Below are 17,345 nucleotides of genomic sequence, written 5' to 3'. Positions count from 1 at the left end.
TACTTCCAATCGATAAACGCACGTTTTACTTGAGGAAGAAAATAATATGATCAATTGTACGACACAGTTGTCATATTGAAAGATCAAAGGAATATTTAAACTTTTTTTTAAATCTTCTTAGAAATAATTTTTGTAATACCGCATTTATGAATATTGTGTGGCCGAGTAAAGCTGAGGTTTAACGGCAATCGCATCCGCATTTCGTATCAGATTTGCGTGTTGTCATTTTAATTCTAATCTATCCTTCGCCCCTCCGAGAGCTCGGCGATGAGAACGAAAGTGATCCCCGCGGCACTTATACCTATTGCTTCATTAACAATGACAAAACACATCGATTTCGAGAAGAAGAAAGTTATTTTCAAGCAGATAAGCGCGTAACATACAATAGATCTATTAAAAGCAAATTTCTAAGATTGAGAGATTATATAAAAAATATATTAACAGGAAAAATATATTAACTATAAATATATTAACATGTTACTAAATTTTATTACTTAATAGATAAACATCCTTTTCTAGTAAATAATTAATTTAATAAATAGTAAAATAAAGTAAATAATTGACAATCATTAAGAATCTACATAAATCAATCTCAATACCAGATTTTTTACTTTATTTGATAATTACACCAAAGATAATCAAAGTTTGTTATTGTTACAACATTTGCAAAATGTATATCGAGAGATAATAATTAATATGTGACTCTTATGTGAGTGACATATAACAAATTCTCATAAAGAAGTCGCTTCGTCTTAAAATTATTTTACGGTATGCTTGTTTATTTACTAATTTACAGTATGCTTGTATCTCTCTAAACAATTAATGTCTATGTGTGAGTACCATCAACCGTTACCATTTATGTGGCATGTCGTCATCTCAAAGATCATTCTTCAGTAGCCTTGCTCGCACGTACCAAATGCCGTGAATCAGGACCTCTGATTCACCGAGATCAGCTTGAAAAAAAGAAAGATATAGTAGTCGACTTTTATGATGACTTATCAATTATTGAAGTCTCACCTGAAATGACCATTAATTAATCAATCATGTAAATTAAGCAATCACCATTAGGCTTCATTGCTGTTATGAATACTGCAGATGTGTGATATCTGTAAATATTAATAATTAATTGATATGTCGTCTAATTAATTGTAACCATCAATGATTCAGAAAAATCACGTTTTAGGCGAAGAAGGAGAGAGCGGAAAGGGGAGGAAGAGGGCACAGAAGTAATATTCGAGGAGTCGAAACCAGAAGAATAGAAAAAAAGAGAAGATGCGAGCGAAGATGGGACTCGTCGGGGGATTGGCGATCCCCACCCTGTATAAAAGCCTTTTTCAGCCAGCGACTTGTTCAGTCTTTCAGTTCGAACGGCGCGGTTGCGTGCGATTATCTACGAGGATCATCGTCTTCGTTTTGGAGGTTCGCTGGCGGACGATGCCCTGCTGAAAAAGGATTCAGTGTCAAAATGCTGTGGCGTGCCACTCCGATCTTCTTCATCTTGGTACGTCTTTTCTGCATCCCCTTTTTCTTGCATCCGTCGCGGATCTTAGAAAATCAATGAGCTTGCATGAAATTGCTCGCCGTTTGTGTAAAAGAATGTATATTCTGCAGTTATTATTTGAAAAGAAGGTTTTTGTTTTAAATTTTGTGACATTAAATATTATTTTAATATGTTGTTTTTACACATATTTTATTTTATTTTTCTTCTCTGTGAAAGCTCATTTTCAATCTTTCAATTGCACTATAATTGATTAAAATTTTTATAAAAGTACAAAAAATAATTTATTATTAATGAAATGAAATTTTAAAACGAAGTCTACTTTTTTATTATTTATTATTTATTATTTATTATTTAGTGGTTAATTATTATTTTATGTTATTAATATCACTGTACATCAATTTTAATATTCAGCATTCAAAATCAAAATTTGATAAACAATTAATGTGGACATATATTATCATTTTGTTAAATTCTGTTAAAAGATGTTCAATGTTTTAAATTATTTCATATTTTACTGCTTTTCTTGCAAATTAACCGTGCATTTTATTGTCTAAGTAATTTCGTACTAGACTTTTGTTATCGTAAGAAAAGAATTGCAAAAGAAAATAATCTTATTTAAAAGGAAATACTTATCATTTAAAACCACATGATTAAATGACACGTGCTGTCATGTGTCACACGGAAACGCGTAAGTTGTACACAAAATACATCATAAAAGTTCCTTATGACAATAGTGACCATTATTACTGTTATTATCAATTATTACGTATAATAATGTTTACACCGTAATAGTATATAATAGAAAGTGACGTTGATTACCAGTCGATGATAGCTGCATTCAACTCGTGACTTGTTATCCCCAAGACTTCCATTGATCTCGGCTCTCAAGCAGAATGCTGTGCACTACATTTCATTCATAACTCTTTCAATGCCACAACGTTACGGCAATATCGTACGTGCGATATTGTACGTGATAACACAAGTTTGACAATCATGACAAACGTTGACTTTCAATTTCTTCATTAATGATCTTTATTAAATTTCCTTATTTCTTCATTAATTCTTCTTTAATTCACCGCATGGATATTCCAAATCATGCACACGGTCATGAAATATACTACATAAAATATATTATGTATAATATATCATGTTATAATGTATATATAATAATATAACTTAAAACATTGTGTATTTAATAATATAACACACATCAAATTCATTTTTTTGTGATATTGCTATAATAATATTATTGTATGTCAATATCGTGTATATAAAATTTTGAATACTATCACTCTTGATAAGTAGCACTTCGTAGCGAATATCGAAAACGCGCACGTTGTATTTCAGATTTGCAAATAACAAAACAGATCGCATCCGAAGATAATTTCTGATGCAGTTGCAAGATAACTATAGCGGCCGGTAGTCGTCAATCATTGCCAGACTTTCTATGGAATGGCACGAACATTTCGCAAGTATCTGCCCGGTAGTTCGAATCGAATTTTGCATGTTCCGAATTAAAATCGAGCGTAAGACCTTCGCATCCACATGTAATGATTCATCTACTTCAGAGACTTGATATTTATTTTTTTAATTGAAATTTACCAACAAGTAATGTGCAACAATATAATACGCGCACAAATTGTTACATGACGTGCGAAAATGCCGCATGTATGTAAATAATTGTTTGATTGGGCCTTTCACTGATAATTGCTGGTTACAAAGTAGATGCTTATCTTCTTTGATGGAAGAGCTTATTGTCAAAATGACAGTCGTTTCATTTCGACTGATCAGGTATCAGATGCGATGTCAGATAACATGAGTTACGTTTGGACATTTGTTGTCACGAATCATTCACATTTACATGTATCATTCACACGTAAGATAAAGTTCTTATTCTTAGCGTGCCGACACGTACAAGCGCTCAAGATAAAAATTGAATATCCTAATTAATTTTCTATATCGATGAATTCCCATATTCAGCTTTTATAAAATTTCAACAGCATTCAAATTACATATTTCGTTTCTTTAATTTTTTTTCTTCTTCTGAAGCTACAAGATTTTATCTTTATTGTAAATGCAAAGAATGCAAGCAACGAGAAATCTATTGTTTTCAATGAAAGAATTAAAAGTGTTAATTAAAAATTAATATATTTTGTAATACATATAACATATATTTTAATTTTATGAGAAACTTATATATTATAAAATAATTTTTATATATATTTATATATTGAAAATTTATATCCTGAACAGAGAATAATATGATTTAAAGTTATATTGAGTATTGTGACTTGTATATTTAAATGTGCCAAAATTAGAACGTCCTTCTGAGATGACAGTTTTTGACATTTTATTTAAACGAGAAGAATGTGGGTTTGGCGAGTATTGAAAGTTATGGGTTGGGCAACTGTGATATTTAGATACGCATTATGAAGATTCATTGTCAATGGAGTCCGTTAATCGCAATCTGTTACCAGCGCAACATCGGTTGCGGTTTCGCGGTGCTGCATAATAAAATGGCTACTTCGAAAAAAGTGGCGAAGGACGTGATCGAAGACAGTTACCTACATTTCACTGACAAAGTCCTGACATTTATAGTTCCCCTTTACCCCATGGCCTTATTATTTTAATACCAGGGATATTTTACCGCTTAATCGGACCTAACTTTAAAGAGAACTTAAACTGCATGTGGACAGAGAGACTTGCGTGAGGCATCTTGAACTATTTGCAATTCAATATGCAGGAAACCATTTGGGATTTCCAGACACTCTGGTGACGAAAAAAGAGCATTATAATAGTGGACCATTCCATCGATACGTTTTATAAATTCAGCATGCACTTCATGATTATTTGACCGTCGTTTCAACAAGCATATTTGGCAAATGATGTGACGATTTCTTCCATTATTTTTCATTATCGACAAAGAATGTTGGCGTCAACATCACTAAGCACCTCTATCCCAGTTATTTTCCACATCATTAATTTATCAAGATAAATTTTGGCTCTTAATGCAATATTGTTAAAATCGATGCGGTCCATAATCGTGCACAGAGAGTAAACAATTGTATACCGGAGGCTTCGCTCCAGGCTAAATCGTGCTGGTCCTTTACGCAATCGCTTACAGGTGACTTTCACTGAAAGATGATGCATCGATCCGGCTCTTGCGATTCATAAGACGATACGACTTTGGCCATTTGATTGTCACGATTGATTCGCCACGAGTAATTAAAAGAGATCCGGTTGCATCAAATGTCCTGATAATAAAACGTAAAAATATGTATAAAATTTGATTTCATTATCTATACCCTCTTCTAAACAACTTAATTCTTGTCAATGCATAAGAAAATTAATATTCTATGAATTATGCAAAACTGGTTTTATTTTGGTGGTTTATTAGATATTTATTTTATAATTTTTATCGAATAATTGACAAAATATTTAGTTAATTAATCAATTATTATTGTTAACCAAAAAGGGATTTTTTAGGACTCCTATTTTCAGATTGAAATAGACTATATAGAGTTGAAAGATGGTTCACTAGGTCTGGGACACTCCGTGGACTTTCTTCTTGTATTACGCATATTATCTGCCCACATCGGCTGTTGGGTTCACGACTTCGCATAAATCAACATCTTATCATTCTTATCGTGTAATCAGTGACTCCGTCTCTTTAAACTATCTCTTTCAGTCGAAGATTAAAATTGTCATTGAATATCATTTTCCTGAAAATTTCAGCTCAAATATGTGTGCTGATTTTAATTTTTGCAGTTTTATTTTTTAATAGCTTATCGCATATTTACAATATATATTTTATGGAAACAATTATATTCATACAATAAACCAGAAAATCAAGTAGATTTTCTTTACTTTTCTTCTTCATTTTAAACTATTAGAAGTATGTAAGAAGTATGTTCTACACTATTTGAATTGTTGATTTGTTACATCAATTTGTTATTAGACTGCATTATTCGATTATTCATAAAATCTATCGGGATACCTATTTGCATCGCAAAGAGTATCTTGGAATAACATCATGTTTCATATTCAAGTTCCCCGAAACCAGATTAGAAATGCCTCTGAAGATATGCAACGCTCGTGGACGCTACTATTGCCTTCGCTGAAATGATCTCGCTATTGTCCACTAAAATATCGCGGCATAAATACCGTAGGGTTTAATCCTTGCGGCAACATTTGACGCGGCAAGTGCGTGTACGGGGTAGGGTCGCGTCAGGAGTTAGCATATATTAACCTTTCGTTCCACAGTCTGTCAACCCGGGGCTGAAAGACGAAGACAAGACGGAGAGGAGTCCCAGCTTCTCGCGCGTAGCCTTCTCGGAATCGCGACTTTCCCTTGTCGTGGGTGGAACAACGGGACTGTTGAGATCATCGATCGCGACGCGGAGTCTGCGGATCCTGGCCAAACCTACATTAACTTTACTACTACCTTTGCCGACCAGGATACGTGCCACTTTTAACGATACTTCTTCGTCTTGCAAGAGACCTCTTTATTAGGCGCGAATCAATTGCACAACGGAATGGAATAAATTATGTTTACGACCGTAAAGCGGTACCACCATGGAATCATGAAGGAATACGTTGAATATAGAAAATGATCGGAAGCTATCTGAAGATATCTTCAAGCAATGGTTGCCTGTAATAAAGCTTTGCATAGTTCTTGGATACAATCAATTCACGCAGCTATCGTTCAGTGGAACAACAAGTGGGAAAACGATAATCTTTGACTTAGAATCACGATCAGACAAGATTCTTGGTGACTCCAACACGGTCTTCTACTTTTCTTGACAATGTATAAAAATACTGATAGCATGTACCGAACAAAAAGCTATGGTATAGTTTCCACGAAATTGTAATATTATTTAAGTTGATGAATCGTCTATTCGATTTGATGAAAATACAATTCACTATTACAGCGAAACCAAATCAATTACTTTATATTTAATTAAAAGAATCAATTGTGATGACTAAATGATGATTGAAGATATAAGATACAAGATTAGATATGACAGATATCTTCATGGTTGATCCTCATTTACTCTCTGATAGACACATAATATTCATCATACAGATTCAGAAAGGAAGAATAAGAGTGGAAAGAAGAATAAAATTAAAATTAATCTAGATCTTAGCAGTCAAGTCTTGACAACACATGTCTGAAGTATGTGATTAAAGAACTCGTCGAGCGAGTTCGGATACGTCATGACGGTGGAACCCGGGCATCGTATCCCCACCTTGACATTTCTTCGGACTATAAGTGCGAAACGGGCCTTTTTATTCACCATGTCACCATTTAGGGAGGTCGCAAAGACGCGAGTGTAATCTTCCGAGAGAGCATCGCTACCTTTCGCAACAGCATCCGGCAACCCTGTTACGAGAGTATAGGCATCCTCGTTATATTATATTATCACGCCGCGGGGCTCGCACGGCGAGACGGGATGAGGAAGAAGTCGGATTCGATGCCGGATTCAGATCTCATCTTTCGAGAGTCTCCAATCTCATCAACACAACAATGCTACTCTTATATAGCTGCTATGTAACAATATTATTGGCTGGGAGAAAGTGAAACTGAAAAGAATAATTTTTGTCATTGTCAATCAGAAAACGGATTATTGACAAAATTGGACAGTCCGATAATAAGATTCGATTTGGATAATAATTGGCACAATTTGAAGATAATAATAAAAAAGTATTGACTTGTTTATCAAGTTATTATAAAAGACCTTTTGATATTTGTCATCGCTTAATATTGCTCAATTATTTTGCGAAAGTAATTAAATATTACTTCAAGTAAGATTTTAGTTCTGAATAATTTCGTGTAAATTAATAATCAAGAAAAGGATTTCTACTTTTAGTCCATTAACCACTTTCCACTTTCGCTTATATAGAATTGATAATTAATTGAGATCAAAAGCGACAGCAAAAAAATTTAATTTATTGCATCACATCCGAGAAAGTAAAGATTATTTTAATAAAAGATGACAATATGTTCAAAGATGGAAACGAAAACCACGCTGATTAATTTCTTTTGCTAAGAAAAAAGTATACATCATGTTTTAATGCACTTATAACATCTTCATCTCATTACATCAATGCACAATTTACGTTTCTTCTTCATACACATATCATCTGACAATGAGATGAAGATGTTTAGAGAGAGAGAGAGAGAATATGTACACATGTACTTATTGCAAATTTTTAAAGTTTTCCGACAAGACTAATAATTTTCTAAATACAAGCTTTAGACATATTAACTTATACTATATAAATTAAAATGTATAGATGTACATATCTAACATTAGTTTACTCCTGTAAATGTCTTAATAAATCAAATAAGTCATAAGAAATTATGTGAAAACTTGCGGCAATTTTTATTACATTTTTATGAATAATTCTGTCACGTAACAATTAATATTTCAAATATCTTAGATTCTTATCACATTGCGTGATGTGTTTGTAAAATTAATATCTAGGTAACGAGTGTAAGAGTAATCTGGTCGTCTTGACATTTAAAATGATGCGCCGCGCCATTAGAGTATCTTTGGACGATAGACATTGAAAAGGTGAACAGGGTTACTCTGCTCGTACTATCAGACTTGCAGACTTGCAAAAGCAGTACCTGCACGTCAATTAAGTCATTTACACATCTGCTTAGTAAGATACGATAGATTCTTTCATCAAGTCTTTTAATATACTTCAGTATATAAAAATATATTTCAGTAAATATCATTCCTTAATTAATTAAAGCGGATGCACCGAATAAAAACCTAAAATCTTTTCTGATATATTGTATTCTGAGACAATATATATTTTGATTTATTGCAACAACATTTTACAACAAGAAAGATATATTTATTTAGAAGAAATTAAAAATTAACTTCAATTATACTCAGAGTCCAAGAAGGAAGGAAATAGATTTCGCTTCAAAGAGATAATATCTTCTTTATAACAAATAGATAGCATATTAGACATTTATTAGAGATGTATTACATATAATATCTTGGAAAAAGCTGATTAGTATAAATATTGTTACACAACAAGGATTTCTGGCATTCTTATAATTGCACGATACATCTTGAGACTCAAGCGTCCAATGGTTACAAATCGCTTCAACAGCAGAAACGGGAAATGCCGACCATGATATTTCACGATTGCGCGCTTGCAGATCGTATCAAATACATAATCCTGGTGACTGATATTAAAGGGCAACTGTTTTTAAACACCTGATAATTACATTGTGCTTCATTGGAAATGTCATGGGCTTTGCTAAAGCAAAATTATTGCAACTGGCAAATCATTTCTTATAAGCAGAGCAATCATCAAGAAAGATAATAAATACAGCTTAAAATTAAAGATTAAAAAGTTTTTTAGAGTTTTATTATTTTACTTTTACGCATATCATTTTTATTTTGTCTTATTTGGAATATTTCAATAAAAACAAATAATTGTGATTTTCAGGTGATTGCAACATCCGTATCACAAGTCACTCAAGAATCAAGAAGTACTAATCGGGATAACGATGTGGTTCTGAATATTAGCGATGAACAGAAAATTCAATACTTAAGTCAAAACTTAGAGTCAGGCAAGTAAAGACAAAAATGTGTAACATAAAGAATACAATTATAAATTTCTGTATGTTTCTAAAACAGACTTATAATCTATATATACAGGGTGTCCCAGTCTTACCGTCACCGGTTCAGGGTAAACTCCTGACGTCATTCCAATTCCAAGACGAAAGTCCTTGTACAGACTTTTCCAGCATTGACGGTGGGTCGAAGGGGCCTCGCGCATCGCGCACCGATCAATATATTCTTCGATCTTAATTTTTCACGACTTCACTTCACTGCACAATGTCCTGTAAACAGTGTATTCCTGTAAACACTGTTCACGAATCAGATTCAAATCAATGATAACCTCGCTGGCCAGTTCACACGCTTCTCCGCGTTCGATCAATTTATCCGCGTATGTCGTTAAACGCACTTCCGCGTACGTGTGCACGGGGATTTTCGCGTGTCACCGTCCGACTTTCTGCAACATCGGCAGTACGATCGACAAGAAAAGACGGACCGATCGCTTACTATAAGTATTGCACGAAATCGCGATACACGAGGAACTGTCAAAACACGTGAAGTGCGGCGCGTTCTCGCGTACGATAATCGATACTATCGATGCGAAATGCACTGCACCAATCTCGATAACATGTAATTCATAAAGACGATACAATTTACAATTTTATTAAATAATTACGCGTTGACAGTAATTATTGTAATTATTTAATACAATTTTACGGTAAGTCTGGGATAACCTGTATATATAGATATATATTTTAATAAATATTGGATATAAAATTTTTTTCTCAAATGTCTGAAATGGATTTCTTCTTTCATCCTATATTTGTCATAGATTCTTCGGAAATAAATCTTATATGATAAGTGATTGCAATTATTATTTTAATCTGCAGATGCATATAAATATGGTTATGACGTCAATCCAAATGGTCAGTTTCATCATGAAGTGCGTGGACCAGATGGTGTCACTTACGGCTGTTATGGCTATATTGATTCTTTTGGTCAACTGAAAGCAACATTTTATGTTAGTGATGGATGGGGTTATCGTGTTGTTCAGCCAGGGAAAGATATAGAAATATTTCTTCATAAACATGAACATCATGAACATGACGATAATCATGATCATCATGAGCATCACGGTGTGCTAACACGATGGAAAGATTTATATTTCCCTGCGGTATGTGGGCGATATGAAAATCCGACTGCTCAATTCCCAATAAGGCCAGATGCAGGAGGTATGTAACAGAAATAACTTGAAAATATTTTACATATATATAAAATAACTATATCTATAATTGTATAAGCAGCACCTATTGGAAGCGGATCAGCGATTGATGCAACGCCGACTCGACCAGGAACACCCGGCATACCTGGTAAACCAGGTACATCAGGATTGCCTCCACAGCCAGGACGTCCAGGTACTCCAGGTACTCCTGGTACACCAGGAACATCAGGAAAACCGGGAAAACCATCTTATCCCGGATATCCAGGAACGTCAGGAACACCCGGAATTCCTGGCGTCCCAGGTACGCCAGGATTGCCACCGCATCCAGGATATCCAGGCACACCGGGAACACCAGGAACACCCGGTACTCCAGGAACATCGGGAAAACCCTCTTATCCGGGATATCCAGGAACGCCAGGAACACCCGGAATTCCTGGCACACCAGGTACGCCAGGATTGCCGCCACAGCCAGGATATCCAGGCACACCGGGAACACCAGGAACACCCGGTACACCAGGAACATCGGGAAAACCGTCTTATCCGGGATATCCAGGAACACCCGGAATTCCTGGCACACCAGGTACGCCAGGATTGCCTCCACAGCCAGGATATCCAGGCACACCGGGAACACCAGGAACACCCGGTACACCAGGAACATCGGGAAAACCCTCTTATCCGGGATATCCAGGAACACCCGGAATTCCTGGCACACCAGGTACGCCAGGATTGCCACCACATCCAGGATATCCAGGCACACCGGGAACACCAGGAACACCCGGTACTCCAGGAACATCGGGAAAACCCTCTTATCCGGGATATCCAGGAACGCCAGGAACACCCGGAATTCCTGGCACACCAGGTACGCCAGGATTGCCGCCACAGCCAGGATATCCAGGCACACCGGGAACACCAGGAACACCCGGTACACCAGGAACATCGGGAAAACCGCCTTATCCGGGATATCCAGGAACGCCAGGAACACCCGGATTTCCTGGCACACCAGGTACGCCAGGATTGCCACCACATCCAGGATATCCAGGCACACCGGGAACACCAGGAACACCCGGTACTCCAGGAACATCGGGAAAACCGTCTTATCCGGGATATCCAGGAACGCCAGGAACACCCGGAATTCCTGGCCTCCCAGGTACGCCAGGATTGCCACCACATCCAGGATATCCAGGCACACCGGGAACACCAGGAACACCCGGTACTCCAGGAACATCGGGAAAACCGTCTTATCCGGGATATCCAGGAACGCCAGGAACACCCGGAATTCCTGGCCTCCCAGGTACGCCAGGATTGCCACCACAGCCAGGATATCCAGGCACACCGGGAACACCAGGAACACCCGGTATACCAGGAACATCGGGAAAACCGTCTTATCCGGGATATCCAGGAACGCCAGGAACACCCGGAATTCCTGGCCTCCCAGGTACGCCAGGATTGCCACCACAGCCAGGATATCCAGGCACACCGGGAACACCAGGAACACCCGGTATACCAGGAACATCGGGAAAACCGTCTTATCCGGGATATCCAGGAACGCCAGGAACACCCGGATTTCCTGGCCTCCCAGGTACGCCAGGATTGCCACCACAGCCAGGATATCCAGGCACACCGGGAACACCAGGAACACCCGGTACACCAGGAACATCGGGAAAACCGCCTTATCCGGGATATCCAGGAACGCCAGGAACACCCGGATTTCCTGGCACACCAGGTACGCCAGGATTGCCGCCACAGCCAGGATATCCAGGCACACCGGGAACACCAGGAACACCCGGTACACCAGGAACATCGGGAAAACCGTCTTATCCGGGATATCCAGGAACACCCGGAATTCCTGGCACACCAGGTACGCCAGGATTGCCTCCACAGCCAGGATATCCAGGCACACCGGGAACACCAGGAACACCCGGTACACCAGGAACATCGGGAAAACCCTCTTATCCGGGATATCCAGGAACACCAGGAATTCCTGGCACACCAGGTACGCCAGGATTACCACCATACCCAGGATATCCAGGCACACCGGGAACACCAGGAACATCGGGAAAACCTGGAAAACCGTCTTATCCGGGATATCCAGGAACGCCAGGAACACCCGGAATTCCTGGCACACCAGGTACGCCAGGATTGCCACCACAGCCAGGATATCCAGGCACACCGGGAACACCAGGAACACCCGGTACACCAGGAACATCGGGAAAACCGCCTTATCCGGGATATCCAGGAACGCCAGGAACACCCGGATTTCCTGGCACACCAGGTACGCCAGGATTGCCTCCACAGCCAGGATATCCAGGCACACCGGGAACACCAGGAACACCCGGTACTCCAGGAACATCGGGAAAACCCTCTTATCCGGGATATCCAGGAACGCCAGGAACACCCGGAATTCCTGGCACACCAGGTACGCCAGGATTGCCTCCACAGCCAGGATATCCAGGCACACCGGGAACACCAGGAACACCCGGTACTCCAGGAACATCGGGAAAACCGTCTTATCCGGGATATCCAGGAACACCCGGAATTCCTGGCACACCAGGTACGCCAGGATTGCCTCCACAGCCAGGATATCCAGGCACACCGGGAACACCAGGAACACCCGGTACTCCAGGAACATCGGGAAAACCGTCTTATCCGGGATATCCAGGAACACCCGGAATTCCTGGCACACCAGGTACGCCAGGATTGCCGCCACATCCAGGATATCCAGGCACACCGGGAACACCAGGAACACCCGGTACACCAGGAACATCGGGAAAACCCTCTTATCCGGGATATCCAGGAACGCCAGGAATTCCTGGCACACCAGATACGCCAGGATTGCCGCCACAGCCAGGATATCCAGGCACACCGGGAACACCAGGAACACCCGGTACTCCAGGAACATCGGGAAAACCCTCTTATCCGGGATATCCAGGAACACCCGGAATTCCTGGCACACCAGGTACGCCAGGATTGCCTCCACAGCCAGGATATCCAGGTATTTCAGGTATTCCTGGTATACCAGGCACTCCAGGAAAACCAGGAACTCCAGCCTATCCAGGATATCCAGGAACGCCAGGAACACCGGGCATACCTGGTATTCCAGGTTCGCCAGGATTGCCTCCACAGCTAGGATATCCAGGCACACCGGGAACACCAGGAACACCCGGTACACCAGGAACATCAGGAAAACCGTCTTATCCAGGATATCCAGGAACGCCAGGAACACCCGGTATTCCTGGCACACCAGGTACGCCAGGATTGCCTCCACAGCCAGGATATCCAGGTACACCGGGAACACCAGGAACACCCGGTAAACCAGGAACATCGGGAAAACCGTCTTATCCGGGATATCCAGGAACACCCGGAATTCCTGGCACACCAGGTACGCCAGGATTGCCTCCACAGCCAGGACGTCCAGGTGTACCAGGAACTCCAGGTACACCTGGCACTCCAGGAAAACCAGGAACGCCAGCCTATCCAGGATATCCAGGAACGCCAGGAACACCGGGCATACCTGGTATTCCAGGTTCGCCAGGATTGCCTCCACAGCTAGGATATCCAGGCACACCGGGAACACCAGGAACACCCGGTACACCAGGAACATCAGGAAAACCGTCTTATCCGGGATATCCAGGAACGCCAGGAACACCCGGATTTCCTGGCATCTCAGGTACATCAGGGTTGCCGCCACAGCCAGGACGTCCAGGTGTACCAGGAACTCCAGGTACACCTGGCACTCCAGGAAAACCAGGAACGCCAGCCTATCCAGGATATCCAGGAACGCCAGGAACACCGGGCATACCTGGTATTCCAGGTTCGCCAGGGTTGCCGCCACAGCCAGCACATCCAGGCACACCAGAAATTCCAGGAACTCCCGGTATACCTGGATTACCGCCGTATCCTCCAGATTATCCCAGCATTCCTAGTAGACCAGGAACACCCGGAATTTCTGGAGTGCCTGGTACACCAGGTACTCCTGGATTACCGCCATATCCAGTCCGACCCGGCAAACCTGGAATTCCCGGAACACCAGGAACTCCAGGAAAACCAGGGATACCGTCTTATCCCACATATCCAGGAACGCCAGGCGTACCTGGCGTGCCTGGTACACCTGGTAGACCAGGTACTCCTGGATTACCGCCATATCCAGGTCGACCCGGCACACCTGGAAAACCAGGGATACCGTCTTATCCCACATATCCAGGAACGCCAGGTATACCTGGAGTGCCTGGAATACCAGGTAGTCCCGGACTACCACCATACCCCGGACGACCCGGTACTTCAGGAAGTCCTGGCAGGCCAGGTACTGCAGGAACACCAGGTACATTGTTGTATTTTTAGTACAGATAATCAAATTTTCTTTAGAATTAAACAAATTATTATTCACAGAATTCCACAAATTATATCGATATTTTTCAATTTATAGTTTTCTGTTAATTTTATTTACATATATGTTGCAATGTGATGTAGATCATTCACGATTTGCATAACTTTTAGGTAGAAACTTTCTGTTTTAGATACATTTCTGTTAACTTTTTCATATGTTACAGGTTATCCTGGTTATCCTCATTATCCTGGCTATCCAACATATCCAGAAGGTCCAGAAGGTTCGGAAGGACCTGAAGGTCCAATTGGTGGCATTGGTGGCGTAGGAGGTATCGGTGGTACAGGTGGTGAAGGTGAAGATGGAGCTAATGGTCCTGATGGTCCATGGCCAACTGGTTCGCCAGGTCCTAACGGTCCGTGGCCTGGCGATCCAGATTACGTAGCTCCAGTAAAAACAAATAGACCTTCACATAAAGGGTCGATAAAGAATCAACTATCTAAGACTTATTCGTTTGGTACTCACGATCGTAACTCTGGTTCACCATATTACTCGAAAAACAAAATTGATTCTTCGTATGCGAACTATACTGTAAAGAATACCAAATCAACGACATTTCCCGACTTCGCAAAAGTAGGCACACCATTATATATAAACCAGAAAGAATATAAATCTCAAGGCGAAATATCATCAACGTATGGAAAGCAAAAATCTTACAATGCAGATGAAATCAATTCGCTGCAAACAGTTTCGACACCGCCAATATTGAGGTATACTGTTGAGAATTATGAAAACACAGATTTGCTTAAACTAACTCCACGACCTTCTAATTACGTTACCCATACGGAAGTAAAATCAGAAAAGGAATCATCTAGGAATTTCGACCAATTTTCTGTGCACGATGAAGATCAATATCAGAAATCAGTATACTATCCAAACTCACAACGGCAATTCTCCAAAGGTCCAAACCGATTTAAAGCAGGACGACAAGAGAGCACATTTAATTCTCGTGAAGAATACAATAATTCCGCCGATGAAGATAGCAAACCAATTTCTAATGTACCATTGGATGGACTTCCAACTGGTCCAGAAAAACAGGTAAATGCACGCCTTGAACAATCATCCCAGGCGAGTCCCGGCCTCGACGCTATTGGGGTTCAGCCGCCCAATTTCATCAACGTCAAGCCCTTCCCGCTACCTGTAGGGCCAGACCCACAAGCATGTCCTTGTTACCTAGTCGAGTCGAATAACAGCACAAACGTAGCAATCAGCACGACTCCCGCCCCTATCATTGGTCAGTTTGGATTCATTCCTGTTATTTTTGTACCATACTGTCCCGGAGACGAGATGGACAGCAATAAGATGAAGGTCATCTTTCCATCCGCCACCCCCGTCCTATATGCATGCGATGCATGCGGCACACAAGACAGCAAACTCGGTATAAAGACGCTCGACGTAACGCAGCTTGGCAATATCGATTACCTCAAAGACGCATTAAGTCAAGCCAATCTTGGCTTTTTGAATGTTCCAGTGAAGACCAGCATCGGACGAAGAAGGAGCAAAGCCAGAAGAGCAGAATGAGGAGTACTGCTAACTTATCTTAAATTGTAATCGTTCTCGAAAAAGAAATTTACCCTATTCTAGAGAATATCAATAAATATATGGGATATTAGCATTGCCCGTCCGTCAGCTGCTGGTTAGCTGATGGATGGCCAATTAAGAATAATTATTGCTTACCAGAATAATCAAATTTAGCGAGATACCCGGAGAATGGGGAGTACAAGAAGAGATTAATTCTTCAATAGTTAATACTTTTACAAATCAAAAATCACTTTTAAATTCAAGTTTACATATAAATCATGTAATTATTCTATTATTTGGCTAAAGCATAAAAAATTAAGGGAAGAATTATATTACTTTATAATTTATATGAAAATCTTTCAAGCGTAAAGTCTAAAAAGGAAATCTTTTAAATTACATGATTTATTAATCATTCTTGCTTTAAACTTTTTATACATTGTCATATTATTTTACCATTTAAATATGATTAAATTATCCTTATATATTATTTATAAAAATTGATATTCATTGTGTAAAAGCAACAGATGCTAAAGATTCGTATTATAAATTGCTGAGTATGATTATTCTTTTTAATATGTAGTTTGATGCGAAACTGTTGAAAGCTTTCGTTAATAAAACGTCAGTTCCAGTTTCTGTTTTTCAAGAGAAATATCAACTAATATCCTGATATTTATTATTAGAATTTATGGTAGGGATTTCAACTCTTTATGTTCGATTTTCTGATACAAGTGGAGGGTTAAATAGCATGTAATGAACATTAAATATAGATTATGTAATATATACTTGAAAAATTATACAAAATTTAATTAAAATAAAGAAATGATTAATAAAACTTTACACCAAACAATATGTAATTCAGTATTCAGATATAGATAACATATACAAATTACTTTAAAATTTAGTTTTCTAACGGAAGATGTTTGCAGATTCTTTCGAGTTTGCATATCATTTAAGTTTTCATATTTTTAGTGCACGGAGAGTTATTATAAACATGTAGAAAATTGTTAATGTTTATAATTAAGATGATTGTATTCCGCATAATATATAGTTTTACTCTTATCTATATATATAAGATGATACATTTTAAAATAAATGCTGTTACAATTTAACGTAAGATGTTCATTAACTGCACAG

General features: G+C 39.4%; 1 protein-coding gene across 1 annotated transcript; it reads left to right on the top strand.

The window, feature by feature from the left end:
* The first annotated feature begins 563 nt into the window (after positions 1–563).
* On the top strand, positions 564–17,320 carry LOC105279697 (collagen alpha-5(IV) chain). The gene is made up of 5 exons (XM_026971121.1): positions 564–1,501; positions 8,975–9,098; positions 9,978–10,319; positions 10,392–13,688; positions 14,857–17,320. Exons 1-5 carry the CDS (start codon positions 1,466–1,468, stop codon positions 16,209–16,211), a joined length of 5,154 nt encoding a protein of 1,717 aa, XP_026826922.1. The 5' UTR covers positions 564–1,465; the 3' UTR covers positions 16,212–17,320.
* Positions 17,321–17,345: the final 25 nt, after the last annotated feature.

This window comes from Ooceraea biroi, chromosome 7 (assembly GCF_003672135.1).
Source record: "Ooceraea biroi isolate clonal line C1 chromosome 7, Obir_v5.4, whole genome shotgun sequence".
Taxonomy (NCBI): Eukaryota; Metazoa; Arthropoda; class Insecta; order Hymenoptera; family Formicidae; genus Ooceraea; species Ooceraea biroi.
The sequence above is the reverse complement of the archived record's forward strand: the minus strand, read 5'-3'. Positions and strand labels throughout refer to the sequence as shown.

Coding starts and splice junctions, on each gene's coding strand:
- LOC105279697 (XM_026971121.1), top strand. CDS start 1,466: ATGCTGTGGCGTGCCACTCCGATCTTCTTCATCTTG. Junction 10,320..10,391: donor AATAAGGCCAGATGCAGGAG/GTATGTAACAGA, acceptor TTGTATAAGCAG/CACCTATTGGAAGCGGATCA. Junction 13,689..14,856: donor CGGAATTCCTGGCACACCAG/GTACGCCAGGAT, acceptor CATATGTTACAG/GTTATCCTGGTTATCCTCAT.